Raw genomic sequence first — 17,458 nt, forward strand, 5'->3', positions numbered from 1 at the left:
ACATTTTGTGACATGTTAGTCAAGCATTTCAGGGCTTTCCTCAAGATAAAGAAATACTGCGAGAAACTCCCTTAAGTCAAACACATATGATTTTACCATCACCTGCCACCTCAAGGATCTTTTGTATGCAGGTTTGGATTTGTGCAACATCCTGACACTTACAAGGCAACAGCATAACTCACCTGTATTATACTGAAATAAGTGTCCTAAAAGCTTGATGGTATAGGTTCAGCGAATTTGATTAATCCATGAATATTACAACAAATTACAAGTATACAGTAACAATATATTAAATCTTTGTTTGAGACAGTGACAATAAAGGAAGAGCAGAATCTGCAAAACTCACATAATAAATGTGAATCTAAATGTAATCATATTTACTCCTGTTGTAGGTAGGCTACATAAGGACTACTGTGGCACATATTACATCAGATACTTTTGTATGTTAAATTCAGAGAAACACATGTGAGCACACATGCTCTGAGCCCTCTTGAGGTGACTTTTTTTATACCATAACCTTACACAGCCCTGATCTGGATGAACAAGCAAAATCACTGGAAGCCTGCAATGACAGATGACACAGACCAAAATAAAACAGGAGGGTCTGTGAATGTGTGCAGTGTTAAAGGTTGGTGTTAACTGCCATCTAGTGGCTAGTACTGACATTGTTAGAACACAGAGCTGGCAAGATCTGTTTAGGATTTTAAGGTGCTAAATTTTGATTCTAAATTTCTAAAGAGGGGACATCGTGGGTAGCTGATCATTTAAAATGGATCTTTAGTCAGACATGGGCTCACACACTGTTGACACCCACTCTCTCCATCTCAACATCTTTCATCCTTTATTATGTAAAGGTATAGGCTGAACGGTGAAAATCAACTGAAGACAGACATCAGTTTTCATACCCCAGTTAATAAAGTATATATATATGAGATACATAAAAACTCTCCTGTGAAAAAGGGTTTTCCCAAACAAAATATAATAAGCTTTATTTATATGGTTACGTTCAAAGAAAGTCTGTAGCCACATTGTACTGAAGCCTGTATTACCTTGTATGATAACTGTGACATTTACATGTGACTCATTAGTGTTATCTTTAACAAAATTTGAAAACGGGCAGAGCCCCGTAAATATAATACTATTATATTTGTAAAAAGCTTTTATCCTTTGATTATATTACTTTATTTGCATTATGTAACATTTTCTCAAGAAAACAGGTTAGTCCTTTGTCAGTGTTGCATCCAAATGCTTACAGGAAAATACAACTATACACTGTACATCACCGTAATTGTGTAGGCTACAAAATAACAAATGTGTTCTTTACACGGCCGCACAAAGTGGTTTTGGTGTCCAAAAAGCTATCTGACACAACGGTGAACTATTTTCACCTTCTACAGAATATGCCACGATCTATCTTTTACAGGTGACGACTGGAGAAGGATGCGTTTATATAAAGCTACCAAGAGCACCTGAAGGCAGCAGCGGAGGGAGGCGGTGTTGCTGAGCTGACTGCTTGAACACATTGAGCACACCCTGCCAGCGAGCCACACGCTCAGTGTTAACAGGCGCTAAAATGTCGGGGAAGAGTTTTCGAGTGAGCGACGGGGACTGGATTTGTCCCGATAAAAAGTAAGCGCTCCACACGCCTAGGATAAATCCTAATTTTACGCAGCATATGGTTAAATTTAGCCGCAGACGTGTGTTTAATTTGCTCTTCGTGCTAACGGGCAAACGTTAGTTAGCTTTGGCCTTCTAGCTTTTGGCTAACGCTAATGTGTACTAGCTAAGTAAACTAGCTAACGTTCACCTCATTTTCTATCTCTTTACCTTCATTGTGTATATAATAAACACGCAATTTCAACTGTGCAGGTGAGAGTTGGGACCTGTGCTAGTTATTCGTGTTGAAGAGTCTTAATCCAAGTTGTAGGTATGCGCAGACTTTCAAGATAGTAAGCTAGCTTGCGTTAGCTTGTGTGGGCTGGGGTGAGAGTCTCCACTCACTGTTGTGGGTGGTGTTTACAATGTTGCATGAGCCAAGTTGTCATGAGTGTAACTTTAAATTAGAGTCAGCAATATCATGTTGCGAATGAACTGCTTTAAAGCCGTTTAAAGTGACAGACAAGCCAACTGCAGCTGTCAGTGTGCGGGCCTTTGACACAGGGTATCCAACGATAAGCTAGTGGTGTGGCACATGAAAAATGAATAAACACAACAATGCTTATATGGCGATCGTTGCCCGTAGCACACTCAGCTCATGCCTGAATGATCAATTAACAAGCTCAAGCCTTAAATGTGTTTACAATATATTTACTTTACATGTTTTTGCAGGTGTGGAAATGTGAACTTTGCTAGAAGAACTAGTTGTAACAGATGTGGCAGGGGTGAGTTCTTCCCTATGCAAATTACTATGACATGCAGAATACCATCTTTCAGAAAGCTGGTCTGCTAAACTAAACCATTGTTTTTCTTCCACAGAGAAAACCACAGAAGCAAAGATGATGAAAGCAGGAGGAACAGAGATTGGAAAAACCCTGGCTGAGAAGAGCAGAGGCCTCTTCAGTGCAAATGATTGGCAATGCAAAACGTATGTGTTTCAGTGCACGTTTTGTGGGTTGTCATCATCAAACAAACACTTACCATATTTGTCAATGAGATGAGTGAAGACATTTTCACTTGCACCTGTCATGATATGAAGTCTGAGAGATTAGATCTATTTAAACACTCAGTAGCTTAAAATCATTAGTTTTGCTTAGATATGATAAATGAGTGTTTTGTATTTTCCTTCCTCTCTTGTTTTCATAAAGATGTGGCAATGTGAACTGGGCTAGACGGTCAGAGTGCAACATGTGTAACACACCTAAATATGCCAAGCTTGAAGAGAGAACAGGTGACGACAACAAATATATAACTAGTACCTTCTCTTTGTGATTCTGAATAGCAGTTCTTGATTCATTTTTATTCTGTCTGATCTGCTCTAAGGTTACGGTGGAGGTTTCAATGAAAGGGAAAATGTAGAATACATTGAACGGGAGGAGTCTGATGGCGAATATGATGAGGTAATGAATCACTAATCAAGCGTAATGTTTGATAATTAAAGTCTTTATGTCTCATCTGAGATGTTATTTTTGCTGATGTGTTACTATGTTTTCTCTTTAATACTGCAGTTTGGTAGAAAAAAGAAAAAATATCGTGGGAAGACCAACAGCACATCTTCCTCGAAAGAAAGTGAAAAGAAAGAAGTAGCAAAAGATGAAGATGACGAGGAGGAAGAAGAGGAGGAGGATGATGAAGATGGTGACCTCTCCAAGTACAAACTAGATGTAAGTATGGTGGCTGGAGCTGGAAATTCAAAAGAACAAATATTATACGTAAATTGCTTTAATGCTGTCACTTTCTCTTTAGGATGATGACGACGACGACGAAGATGGAGACCTGTCAAAGTATGACCTGAACGCCAGCGACGAAGACGACAAGCCAGCCAAGAAAAAGGGCAGCCGCTCGGGATCCTCACGTTCCCGCTCGTCCTCGCGCTCCTCCAGCTCCAGTTCACGGTCGAGGTCCAGGTAAAAGGGTACAGGTCAAGGGTAACTCCGGGCAAAATGTCAGTATCAGCTCAATCTTCCTTCTGATTTACTGATCATCAACATCAATTTAATGTCCTGTTCTGATCTGATTTTGTTGTTTTCCCCTCTTCTTAACCCCTCCCCCTTCTGTGCTGTAAGACAAGTGATGTGCAGTTGGAGTGATCTTTCTCGATAATATCTTTTGTGTTGGGTTTTGAAATGCGAAAGATGGAAGGAATGCATTATTTATATCGTAGTCTTGATCTTAAAAGGTGCACCACGTTTTCCTTTTGCATTTATCATCTATTGATTCACCTGCCTCAGTCTAATGGAGTTGTTTACTACAGGTTTTAGTTGTCCTCTGTCTTTTATCGAGGTCCAGACAGTGCAGTTAAATACTTTGCTTGTGCTTTGCCACGTAAACCATCTAGCTATGTTTCTGTATGGAGAATATTGGAAAGGCTCTGTTTTCTTGTCTTTCAGGTCCCGATCTAGAAGCTCATCCAGTTCCAGATCTGGATCTCGCTCGAGGTCCCACTCCAGGTGAATGAGGTGACATGCACTCTCTCCCTTTAGAGAGTGTATGTATGGGGCTGTAAGCTCCACAACAGTCCTATTCACTAGTTTAAGTTTACACAGAGACTGCATTGTGTTTACTCCGAGTCCTTTTTCTAAATCTGCTGATAGTAGTTTTGGTCATGAGGCAAGCTCATAAACTGCTATGACGGTTTTCAGTCACTTGATGTAGGTTGCAGGTTTCAATTAGGCAGACTAAGAATACTTCAGTCTTAATTGAACTTCAGTGTACCAAGGCTCAGGAGTCTCAATAGACATCTGGGGTCTTCATCAAGCATCTCTCAGGAGTGGTGTTGTCCGCTCAGTTAATGTCAGCATATTCACGAGAAGCTAGAAGTTTCCCTTGTTCAGTGAGCCTCACAGCATCTTGGATAAAATTTTACCATACCATAAAGCCAGTGCTCTTACTCAGAGAAGCTTGATAAATACCCATCCTGGTGAAGTTCTTGCCTGGACCTTACTGACCTCAGTGCTTGGTTTATTCCCCCAAAAGATCCAGCTCCAGGTCTGGAAAGGGCTCCTCTCCCCGGAAGAGGTCCCGCTCGCCCTCCTCCTCACCCGAGAGGAGACAGAAGCGCAGTCGCTCCAGGTCCTCATCTGGAGGGAGAAAACGGAGGCGCTCTAGATCACATTCGTCCGAAAGGTTTGGGTTTCTGTGGAATACCACAATGGCACTGTTTATTATTTATTATGCCATCTGTCGCCTCGCTTATGGGAATTCAGACTTACAGAAATATGGTCACTTTTTTCCTTGATATGCTGTTTTGTTTGTTTTGTTTTTTAAATATATTTTATGACCTCAGAATTTATGTATACTGTATACTACTGAACGTGAATAGTCGAGCCTGCTGACCTTGTTCTTCTTCCCATGGTGTTTGTTTGATTTCAGGCGCCGTGGCCACTCCTCTGGATCTTCCCATTCTGGCTCCAGTTCAAAAAAGAAATAACTTTATAACAGCCTTTCAAACAAGAAAAGGAACCTTAGTACAAGTGCATGTTGTGTTGCAAGGAAAACAACCACATCCATTGAGTATGCTGTTCATTTTCACAGAACCTCCAAAGTCTTATTTCCCTTAAAAGAAAACAGCGGCAAGGTGACTTCTCTCTGTTGTTACCTATCATTACCTTTTTAAACCACATACACCCTGAATCTGTGAGAAGTGTGTAACTATAGGTGTCCAATAAACATCAATGTTTGGTCCTATAAGAAAATCAGATATACTGTGAAAAGGCTGTATCCCATTTAAAACCCATTCTGCTTAATATCTTCACTGCAGCACACATTATTATACTCAACTGTAAGGGAAAGGAAATATTTTTGATGACTTTTTGGCCCTAGGAAACATCTGAGATTGTGCTTTAAAAAGTCTGTCCTTCAGTCTTTTCTTCTTAAAAAACAATCTCATCATTCTTCATTTTTAAAAATAAAAGATAAAGTACTTAAGCACCAATTTAGAATTCCAGAGATGTAGCAATGAATTCTGGCCCATTTGTTTTTATTTTCTTTATAAATATATATTTTTTCTTTTGTGTTTTCAAGGTAAGTATTTTACTTTTGATATTGCTTGTTTTAAGTAAATGGCAGTTGGTTCAACATTGGTTATGGTCTAAGTGTTTTTTTTTTCTTTACACAATTGTGGCCTAATTTACCAGTCAAAGTTATTCCTTTTCATTTTTCACTTGAGAAACTAATCAGTCCAGTAAATAGACAGTTTTGTGCTCCAGATTAGTGCAACAACATTAACAGTAACAAACATGTCCCTGTCATTACAGATATACAAACATGTCAATACAGTCTTTTTATCGGTGAAACAACTCAAATGTACACGTGTAAATAAAATCCTGTTGACATTGTTTCTTGCTAATGATGTGTGTGTTTGATTTGTCCAAGCTAAGGACGGTCCTGGTGTATCGAGCAGTGTTTTAATATTTGTAAAATCTGACTGATTCCGGGATTCTTACATCTAAAATAAATTCTTTGAGGTCGTTGCAGAAAAAAATTCAAAAACTACGCAAAAACAGGAAGATGGCAGCAAAGTTAAACCTACCTACCTAAAGTTTATGTTGTCAGCGAAGAGGCGATGTCACATAACTGCAGTGGAGTTTTTAACGGTCAACCATTAACGACTACAACTTGGTTAACGGCCAGTATTTGACCAGGACATACGTGGACGTGGGTATACACTATCTATGACTAGTATTTGGTTAATGTCACAGTTTTCGTTGTAAAGAAGTTTTTTTTCGCCGCTAACAAAAGTGACGCTCACGTGAGGACATGTAACATTAGCATATTTAATGTTAACGTTACTAGGTAACGGCAGCTGTCACTGCAGTTCGGTAAGCTAGCCGTTTACCCAGGGAGTGGACCAGTTACAGTTTTAAATATTGTCTTTACTACTTGCAGTGAAATGTGGTGGTTCATCGCTTTGTTTTTTAGACTCAGTAATACCAATAACACTGAAATCCCGATTTACAAGTTTAGGGAAACGTAAATGATGGTATTGAGTGACCGGTTCTTTGTTAATGCAACATGTATTGTTGTGTATCCTATTTAATGATTTAATCATGTTTAAAACCCACTTTGAGGATGGTGAGACCTTAATCATACTGGAAAGCAAAACATTTGACTTTGCTGTCTTTTTCCCCACCTGGATCATATCAGACCAGTCTTAATTAAAACCATTATACAGTCAATATTAATCCAGAGAACTTAAAGAAGAAAATAGATTGACCATTACAGTGCAGTCTTGTGAAGCTTATTGTATGTGCAATCACACCGAGGCACCCTTCCCCTGCTTCCCATTTCTAGACCACATCAGACCAGTCTAGATGTGATTTAGACTTGCAGAGTTGATTAGATTAACCAGAAAAAGCATTTAGGACTTTAAAACACAGATTCAGATTTGTGAAAATTATTGGTCTTTGGGTTAACAAATAGAGCATGGGTTCCGCAAATTTGTAAAGTTAGTATCCATAGGCTACATCTTGGTCAGGTTTGTTTAGGATTTTTAGACCTAGTCTGTGTCTGAATAGTAAGAACTAAGGAAACCAATCACTGTCTAACATGTCTCTTTCATTACAGAGCGGAGCTCAGTTTTGCAACTTAAGTTTAACTTTACCCTTAACTACTGAATCGGTCTATCTTTAATACTATCTTTAATATATAGCTATTGTCTGTATTCGGGCTTAGGCTAAAGATTTGGCAGCCATTTCTATAATGTATCATGGAACTGAAACTTTATATTCTAATTATTAATCCAACTAACGATGATGTGTTCGGCTATTTTCGGCTGATATTGAAATATATAACTGGCTATTGAATAGTGCCTCACATTTAATGTTGTCGTTCTTAGTATGGTCAACAGGTGGCACTTGTTGCCACACTTACAGGTAAGCTGAGCTGCACAGAGGGAAGGCAGAATCACGTTGGCACGCTTAAGTTAATGGAGAATGTAAATACATGAGTTAATTGTTTTACTGCTGGTAGAAGTAAAAGTCTATTGTATGTGTGTTGGTAGTTAAAATAATAGGCTATCTCTATAATCTGATCATTTCTCATAATATGAACCTAATTAATAGAGTTTATTGAATGCACAAAGGATGAGGATAAACTTGCAAACCTAATCATTATTGACCGTATGCCTCATATTAATTAACTAAGATGTTTGTGTGAGAACCCCTGGCCAGGAAACCCCACATTTCCAGCCTTAGTGACTACCTGAGGTGCTTTGAAAAACTGGTCAGGGGTCACATCACTCCTCCCTCAAAGTTTTGACCCCCACCAGTTTGCTTATAGAGCAAATAGATCTACAGAGGACACCGTAGCCACAGCCCTTCATGCTGCACTGTCCCACCTGGAGCAGCAGGGGGCTGCTATTCATAGACTACAGCTCTGCGTTCAACACCATCCTCCCCCACAAACTGATGGATGGACTTGCATGTGAATCAACAGTTTCCTGTCTGGTCACAGCCAGAGGGTTAGAGTGGGCCATCATACATCTTCGGCCCTCAGCCTTAGTACTGGCTCCCCACATGGCTGTGCGCTGAGCCCCCTGCTTTACACCTTTTACACATACGACTGGACCCCCACAGCAACACCATCGTCAAGCACCTGACAGCGTGGTGCAGAGAGAGCAACCTCCTTTAAAGACCAAGGAGCTTATAATAGACTGCAGGAGGACCTGACCTGGGGGACACCTCTGAGCTGCTGAAAAAGGCCCAACAGAGACTACACTTCCTGAGGGTGCTCAGGAGAAATAACATCACCCAGAGACTGCTGGTGTCCTTTTATCAGCGCTCCATAGAGAGCATCCTAACATACTGTGTATGTGTGTGGTACATCAGCTGTACAGTGGCTCAGAGGAAAGCGCTCCAGAGGGTCATTAACATGGCCCAGAAGATCGTCTGCTGCCCTCTCCCCTCATTGGAAGATCTACACAATTCCTGCTGTCTCAAAAAAAGCATCATAACATCGTAAAGGACACTTCTCTCCCTGGACACACTCTGTTTGAACTGATGTCGTCAGGCAGACGGTACAGATCAATTAAAACAAGAACAAACAGACTCAAGAACAGTTTTTACCCAACAGCAATAACCAAAAACATAACCTGAGGTGCAATAAGAACAGAATGGATGGTGTGTGTGTGTGTGTGTGGTGTGTGTGTGTTTGTGCTTGTTTTTATTTTACTTATTTATATTCTATTTTAGGGATGATGCATCGATGGGATGGCACTTTTATTTTCATTGTACATGGGACAATGACAATAGAGATATTCCGATTCTGATTCTGAGAAATGATACATAACTTAATCTCCTTAGATGTGAATTTTCCCCTAACGGAAGCCAAATTATTTAATAAATCCCACTTTTACATCTATGTTTAGTATAAACTTTCAAACGCCTAAGGACAATACTGTCCCCCGTAAAAAGAGCAGACCAAGTTTGTTTATTCCCCTATCTCATCAGGTGAGTCCGCCTCTGTCCTCACTTCAAGATATCTTGATCTCCAGCAGTTTAACCAGCGTTGGCCCGAAGCAGGTGCGTCTGGAATATTTTTTATTTGAAGTGCGCTAGCCTCTATTTGTCGATAGGAAGTTGGTTGACTAAGATCATTGTAAGGCAGACATCCTTCAAGATTTCATGTGATTTGTTATAAATATTTAAACCACGTGCGCGCCTCAGCTGTTTGCTTCCTCTGAGTAGTCCCGCCTCCAGCGCGTAAAGGTCCTGACGCGCCTTTACGCACAAGCATTCAGTTGGAGCGGTAAGACGCGTAAGAGGATGCTGGATACACACATGGGTTTTTCGCTGTATATAAGTTTCACCTGTCCGAGAGGATGACTGCGGACGGTTGTGATTCTCTAGAGGTCATACAAACCACCGCTGCAGAGATGCTGGACTCCAACGTTTCCACAAAGATGTTGCGCGAGGACAATGTCACCAAAAATTCCAGCTGTAGCTCTGTATCAGTTGGTTATCCTATAACCATGATGATCACTGGCATGGTGGGCAACTCGCTAGCCCTCATTCTGGTGTGCATCTCGTACAGAAAGAAGGAAAACAAAAGGAAAAAGTCGTTCCTGCTTTGCATCGGATCGCTGGCGCTGACCGACCTGTTTGGACAGCTTGTGACGAGTCCGATAGTGATATCAGTTTACAGAGCGGGTATGAACTGGGACCGCATTGACCAGTCGGGCGCACTGTGCCATTTCTTCGGCGTGTGCATGACAACTTTTGGCCTGTGCCCGCTCTTCTTGGCCAGTGCCATGGCGATCGAAAGGGCTATAGCGATAACAAACCCGCACTGGTACTCCAATCACATGAAGACCAGTGTCACAAAGAAGACTTTGGCCTTCATATGGCTTCTTGTGCTACTCTTTGCGTTGCTGCCCATCGCAGGAGTCGGGAAATACACACGGCAGTGGCCGGGCACCTGGTGCTTTATCAGCACAGGGGACAGAGAAGTAAAGGGAAATATGTTTTTCGCTGTCACTTTCGCCGTTCTTGGGATTTTGTCTCTGCTTTTAACTCTTTCCTGCAACGTATTGACGATCCGGGGCTTGATTATCCGGTGTAAAACAAAGTCTGGCACGTCTCAGACTTCAAGGCAATGGGAGAGACTCACCACGGAGACCGTCATTCAACTGTTAGGGATTATGTGCGTCCTGCTCATATGCTGGTCTCCTCTGCTGGTACGTTTTTGCTGCCAATACTTTTTCGTACAGTACACAACCAGTAGTTCTTCTACTAATTTATAACTGAGTATTTCATACAAAACAAACTATTTTGTAGTCATGTAAATTATTTACTTTCACCATGTAATGTAGCAAAAGCCCCTGTATTAATATGGTAAAGTAGCCACTGACATAATTCACAATTGAATATGGAGTCTTAAATTGGTTTTATTGTCAGCTGTCTGTCACAAACAGCTGCAGATCTTTGTATCTCTGGAGATGCCTCATCTCCTGTTGGCAGGGCAGTGAAAGGAAGCAACCATGACCACACTTTTCCTGTTTTCCCAATCACACATTCAATCACAAACACTCTTCTTTAAAAAAAAAAAAATCTATTTCTCCTTTCCCTGGCATGAGCCACAATTTCTACTAGTCAGATAAATGCTGTTGTGTGTTTCCTTTGAAAGGCTGCTGCTGCCATTTGCCATTAAGGAGCAATCCACTTAGCTGGGTCCTGTTTGGGGGGTCTGCTCAGTGTGCTATGAAGTCATGCATTGTCAGTTGCATGGACCTATTTAATAGTTTCACCAAGGATATTAATAGAAGCCACAGCAGTGTGGTAGCAGTGATGGCAGGGTGTGAGCACTTAAGAGTGTGAACAGTAGGTTTTCCTCCTAGTCGTTTGATACAGTAGCTGCTTAGGATTGTCTTGGGATTAGTCTTATTAAATATTTAATGATAATTCCTCAGCCAATATGAGTGTAGGTAACAGAATCCAAATGTTGGACATTTCACTAAATAGCACATTTTCTCCCAATTCTTTCAGTGTGTGTAATATTTAAGATACTTCAGGTCTTGTTTCAGAATCATGACATGTCTCTCTTGGTGCGAAACTCGCACCTGCCTCTCTCTTCAGATGCTGATGCTGAGGATGATCTCCACTCAGGTGTCCTCCAGTGCGTGCAGTTCCACCCACACCCCTGGCCATTTAGACTGTGACTTCTTTCTGATGGCGATCCGCTTGGCCTCCCTCAACCAGATCCTGGACCCGTGGGTCTATCTGCTACTCAGGGAGATCCTCCTCCGCAAGTTCTGCCTCATGGCCAACGCCGTGTCCAACTGCTCCACAGATGATCACAAGGAGATTCAGACGGCACTGGCACAAGAAGTGCCAGGAGAGAAACAACCTTCATAAACCACAAAGTAGCTAAATCGACCTTTGACACGAGGATTGTCATCTTGCAACTTTGAAGCCGGGACAGATTGGATGGATGTGAAAATGGATGCAGTATTGTCTGGGATGTGCAATGAAAAAAAATGAATGGATTCCTTTACGCAGAAGGATATTGTGCGCTGAGGGATGAGATTGCTCCCTGTCACAGTTTTAATGAGAACCAGCCAGCTCTGGTGCTCTGGGTGCATTTGTTTTGTTTTAAACACATTCCATTCAAAGTCACCCAACCAGCATGTGGATGCATGACCGTGTCACCTCTTAGATTTGGCTACGGAGTGGCTGCCAGGAACTCTCTCATTGCTATTTTTCTGTTTTAATAACAACATCTCCCAGGCCCCCAAGCATTGACTATGGCTCACTCTAAACTGACTTATATGGAAGTGCTGCATCTCATGCTTTCTTTTTTTAGTTTCTGATATAAGTCATTGTTTTCAACACCTTGAAGCCATAAGCTAATTAAAGGACAAATACTGTTTGTGAATGTGCATAAATTAAAAAAAAAAAAGCATGGATGGGGGTGGGGGGGCTGTAAATAGCTTACATGAGGTTGTAAATAGCTCCACCCATTTCTTACATGAAATGTAGAAATGGATCGGTGGTCATTCAGAAGAAAAATGAAAATCTTAAACTGGAGCCAATTGTTGATTGTAAGAGTATTTATTAATGTGTGTTTATTAGTGTGTGGTGATAGTGAAGTCATTTCTGTGCTGAATGCTGGTACCTGTTGGGTATCAGTTGTTGTAAATTCAATAATACACTGTACATGGTGTTCCTCGGCCAGCGGCCAGGAGTATGAAATGTGAAGCTTTTTGCCCCCCTCGCTTTCCCTCCTGAATATGAATGTACTGGTAAATTGTTGTGAAATTGTTTTCTCAGTAATTTCCTTTTCAGAAAAATTTCATGGCCACTGTAATGGACACCAAGGCACGTGAGGGAAAGGAGTGTGGATTTGTGATGTGTAACATTTTGCGGCTGCACGTGACAGGCTGGTACTGTAGTTACAGGGCTGTAGCTGCAAAGTGCCATTGAGCAATCCCTGCCAATTTAATTGGATTAAAAGCATTAATTATCAGTTAGTACACAGTGTGTACCGACACAGGGACCTAATCTCAACTAGCCAAATCTTTTGGGATATAGAAATGAGAATTGGTGCAATGTTATATAACCAGATACACTGGTATAAGTAGAGAGAGTTGTTTTTTGGATATGAGGCTGATTAGCAAAAAAAAAAAAAAAAAAAAGATAGAAAAGAAATGGAATACTGGCAGCTATGTCCAGACTGCCTGAAAAGCTTTTTTGGCACATTTGAAGCTGCTTGCTGCTACACAAAATCTGCTGTGGCTTCACAACCTCAGGCTTTCATCAATGTAAAGTGGTCACATTAAAATACCTGCCAGTACACAGGGTTGTAGCTGCAGGTGCAGCATGTTTTAAAATATCCTTATTAATTCATTTCATGCTCTTAATAAGATGGTGATCACCTTGGACATTTTGCAAGTGTCCTTAGATATCAGTTTTCTTCTTATCTGCCAAACTGTGTAGTCATAGCCCCGATGCTACCTCTAAATAGAAGTAAATGTTAATGTCCTTGAATGCCCACAGTGCAATTTCTCAGAGGTCTCAGATGAACTCAAGGTACTTTTTAATGAGGTGGTTTGCTCCCAGTGGACTAAATGCAATTGGTGGAGAGTGCTGTTGGAAGGAAATGGTAATCCATTCCTTTTACAGTGGTATAAATATGAACTTTGTCTTGTACAGCACCATCTCTGTAAATACTGTAAGTGTGTTCATAAAGACACACTTACAGTGTGTCCTGTATGGACACATTTGCTGTCATGGTAACCTTCAAGCTGTGAGACAAATTTCTCTTTTCACCACCAACCAACAGTTCTGCCTTCTCAGCACAGCAGCCAACAAGATCAGACTAACGCACACGCTGCCTCGCCTGCTGCCTGTTCCTGCCTTTACCTTTCAGATGTGAGAATACACACAGGCTCGGTGATAATGACCCTATACGAAGTTGTTATCTGCGAGAACTGTGTGAAAGATGAGCATTTTCTATTTCCATGTATCTGTTTATCTGCCTACAGAAAGTAGAGTTTATCCTGTATTGATTGTGAAGCTGGTCCTCCTTAGTAGTCCACTCAAAGGATTAACCTTGGTTGGTGAGTGAAAACAAACACACAAGGAAACAAAATATTTGTGTTGCAGGGCAACAAATTATTTGGCATTATTCATGATTTTTCTAGAGTTCATTGCCAGCCACGAATGCAGCGATGTCTAGACGAAGTACCTTTCTCGTTGACGTGAAAGTACTAATGTATTTCTCAACAAGTAATCAGTGTCATTAACATCTAAGCACCGTCACACAGACATGAGCAGTGTTCATTTTAATGAATGCTCCACTAATTGAGTTTGTGCCACTGCATTAGGAGCATTTATTCCCAGGCATATGCTCTTGCTGTGCAGTAGTTAATATACAATTCAACAGCAACATCTGGGCTTTAATTCTTGCATTTAAAACAATGACTACATTTATGCACAAGTTGCTGTAGGGTGTGTCGGGTTTTACGATCGACTCAATCAGCTTCCACTTGAATCTGCGTCATGTAATTATCTCAGCTCTCTCTCCTGGAGAGTCTGAGGCTTCCTGCTCTTCTGTAGAGGAAAAATAATTACACAAGGGAATAACCCCTTAAAGCTGGTTTGGCACTATATGTGGTTGTGAATTTTCCAGGGTCATTATATACTGCCCCAGCCCCAAAGTGGAAAGGAAATGGAAAAGGAAGAATAATAATTCATTTATTTTAAGTAGATAACATGTTACACTTCCACTCTCCATAATGGACCCAGTCAAAGCATACACCGAGCAGTAGTTTCTGTGATTCTCTGAACAGTTTACTCTTATGAAATATGAATGTTCATTACACTTAGGGGTGTGACACCGTTATATGAGATGAAAATATCCTCAAACTCCAGTTTACTGGCTTCATTAAGTCTTTCAGAGGTGAATTTTGCCTTCTGCTACAAACATGTTGCATATTGATGTCCAAATTACATATGAGCTCCTTTTAATTCAAGCCTTGACTGTAAGGACTGTCAAGTTTGGTTTGCTCTCATACCTAAACGCTCTTCGTTTGTGTAAGGAACAGGCCATTTCAACAGGCAATTACACACAAGAGCCCTGCAGCAGTGCCGAGGGGAGGGTCCAATTACATAATGATTTGAAAAAGGCTTTATGAGGCCCGGAGAATCTGGTGTTGCCAGCTGGCTCCATCTCACTCACTCAAGTCACTAATGCATGGAAGTGATTTACTGATTGTCTCATGAGCCAGGGAGTCACTTGATGTCTTGAGATTTTGAAACAAGAGGAGATGTGATCATTCCTGAAAAGATGTTTGATCGTTTGGTGTTTTGCATTTGTGCTCACTTTTTTTAACACATATTTTCCAATTGCTGAAAAAATTGGTTACTCAAATGTTTATTTGAATTTGAAATTCTACAGTCTGACATTTGATACTCCTGTGATAATTTAATTTATGACCCCTTCAAAGATATATTGTGCCATAATAATAATTACAATCATCTTTTGTTCCATCATCCTAAAGTGGGGTAGAAATACAAAAAAGTATTTAATTTCACCTGACCCTTTAAACTTTCACTGGTTTTTGTTTTGTAATGAAAATATGGTGACAGATACAGTCACATTCTTCAAATGAAAGATTGTCACACTTTTGCCACAGCAATGATCAGGTGTCCTTTCTAGAAAGAACAGGATGACTGGATGAAATCTTTTTAGTTTCTTAAATCTCTATGGTATCATGAAATCACAGACTGGACAAGCGAGTAGTTCACTGATAAGGTACACAATGATCGTTTGCTGCCAGTTTGGAGCTGCCACTCAGCAGAGTTTGCTTGCACAACTTCAGTGTTGGGAAACTCGTCATGAGCTTTGTTTCAAAAGTTGTTTCTAGATTTACACTTAATAAAGGGACAAATAAAAAGTTAGACATTAAGTGTGATCATTGTGAAAAAGGGAGGTAGCAACAGGTAGGTACAGTCAGGTGCAACAAGCAAAGTCTTTCTCAAGTATGTTTAAAGGGCATGTGACGATGTCACATGTACATTCAGTACAATGGAAACAGGTTTGGCCCAACAGCCACAGCTCAGCTGAAGAATGTAAATAAATACTGGATGTCTATCAGATGTCCATCTTCTTATCTTTTCTTCACATTATGCCTCTGCTTCTGAATGTTAAACAAGAACTGTGTGCATTCTGACTGAAGTCTCTCCAAAACTCTGAACTCTGAGACACGATTCTCAGATGAGGGCTATCTACACGCTTTCACTCAGTTACTGTTTCTCTCTTCGTCTGTTCTTCTGTATTCAGGTGAGGAATGCTGTAAAAAATTTGCAACCCTTTTGTATTGTTTTCCTTCAGATATTTTGATATATCTGTCATAGATAGAATTACGTAACATGTCGCTGTGATGAAAAAAAGAAATAGCTACCTACTGTTCAAAGTGTCCTTTTGGTATTTAATGTCTTTGTCCTCTACTTGACTTGTGTCAGTTCAACATGCAATGCACTTTTGATTCATTTTGTTGCAGTGTTCTCGGCTTATGTGATGGTGTAATATTGCTATTCTATTAAAGGATATGAACATATTTTTTTGCGTTGGGCTTTTGTGGATGCTGAAGCATGTTTTTAATGAAATCTTCACTGTCATTCTAATTAATGACTGATGTAAGTGGGGTGTACAATGGATTTATGAATAGTGTGTTTCTGAGTGGACTCTGGTGAGGCTAAATCAAGCAATATATTTATAAAATACTGAGAAATGGGGATGTGTGGGTGCACAGAGGTCTAAAACTCATACCACTAAACCACAGTTTCCAGTTTGTTGAGTATGATGAGGGACATTTCTTGCATGCTTCCCTCCATTTTCTCACACTCCTCTCTGAACTGTGAAAATAAAGGCAAATAAAAGTATTAAAATAATAATAATAATGGCTTTAATTTTTGTTTTCAAAATTCCCTTATGTGTAAAAAAAATTTGAAAACTGAAAAAGAATCAGAAACATCTTCAAAAACAAACATTTATTATGCTGAGTGTGGCATGTACATGACATGACAGTACATCATGATTTAATGCCTTGTTTCCTGTACTGACATATGACATTCTTGACATAAGAGAACAATAATTTAACTGAGAATGATGGGATTGTTGTTCACTGGTGAATGGTTTCAACACTGTGAATGTTGTTAAATGCTGCTAGCCACTGCAAAGCATGTGTACACTCCTATTGTTTGTTGACCTTGTGCAATATCTTTCCCATGGGCAAATAAATGGAACAATGTGATACCATATACACTGTTGAGATAAATCATTTCACACACTGAGTGATGCATACGCTTAAAGCCAAATGATTTCATTGTTACTTTCCTCAAAAAACAACAAAATGATCATTCATGGTTTTGTGGGGAGTAAGATAAACTGTAGGTAATTTCAAAGACTGGAATACTGAAAAATGCATCTAATACTAGTATCTGCTGCACTCTTAACCCTTTTTGCATTATTGGATTTATCTAAATATGTTCTTGATCATTGAGTTCTTTGAGGACTTTATCATTAAAGATAATGCCAGTATTTTTGAACCTGGGATTTATTTCCCCATGTTTCTGGGTGTAAATCATTGATGGGGACAAAAATCTTAGGAATGGAGTTGTACTGAGAAAAAACGCTGAACAGCTGCTATAGTGTAATCCAGTGGGCTCTTGTCCACATCAAAGTAAGTCCATTGAAGTGCTTTTTTCTGCTACAAGTTCAGATTTTTATTATAAATGTCTGACAACATTATGGAGAGGATTCCTGCAGAGACAGACCATTTTATTAAAGAGTAAGTTTCACC

The 17,458-nt window shown here is 40.1% G+C and overlaps 2 protein-coding genes across 2 annotated transcripts; both read left to right on the forward strand.

Annotated features, from left to right (window-relative positions):
• The first annotated feature begins 1,468 nt into the window (after positions 1-1,468).
• zranb2 (zinc finger, RAN-binding domain containing 2) lies at positions 1,469-5,993 on the forward strand. Its single transcript, XM_018673134.2, has 10 exons — positions 1,469-1,629; positions 2,329-2,381; positions 2,476-2,584; positions 2,805-2,887; positions 2,980-3,056; positions 3,165-3,320; positions 3,403-3,563; positions 4,047-4,106; positions 4,633-4,782; positions 5,029-5,993. Exons 1-10 carry the CDS (start codon positions 1,574-1,576, stop codon positions 5,084-5,086), a joined length of 963 nt encoding a protein of 320 aa, XP_018528650.1. The 5' UTR covers positions 1,469-1,573; the 3' UTR covers positions 5,087-5,993.
• A 3,404-nt stretch (positions 5,994-9,397) lies between these two features.
• Positions 9,398-16,916, forward strand: ptger3 (prostaglandin E receptor 3 (subtype EP3)). Its single transcript, XM_018673133.2, has 2 exons — positions 9,398-10,330; positions 11,229-16,916. Exons 1-2 carry the CDS (start codon positions 9,476-9,478, stop codon positions 11,505-11,507), a joined length of 1,134 nt encoding a protein of 377 aa, XP_018528649.1. The 5' UTR covers positions 9,398-9,475; the 3' UTR covers positions 11,508-16,916.
• The last annotated feature ends 542 nt before the right edge of the window (positions 16,917-17,458 follow it).

Source organism: Lates calcarifer, linkage group LG17, assembly GCF_001640805.2.
Source record: "Lates calcarifer isolate ASB-BC8 linkage group LG17, TLL_Latcal_v3, whole genome shotgun sequence".
Lineage (NCBI taxonomy): Eukaryota > Metazoa > Chordata > Actinopteri > Centropomidae > Lates > Lates calcarifer.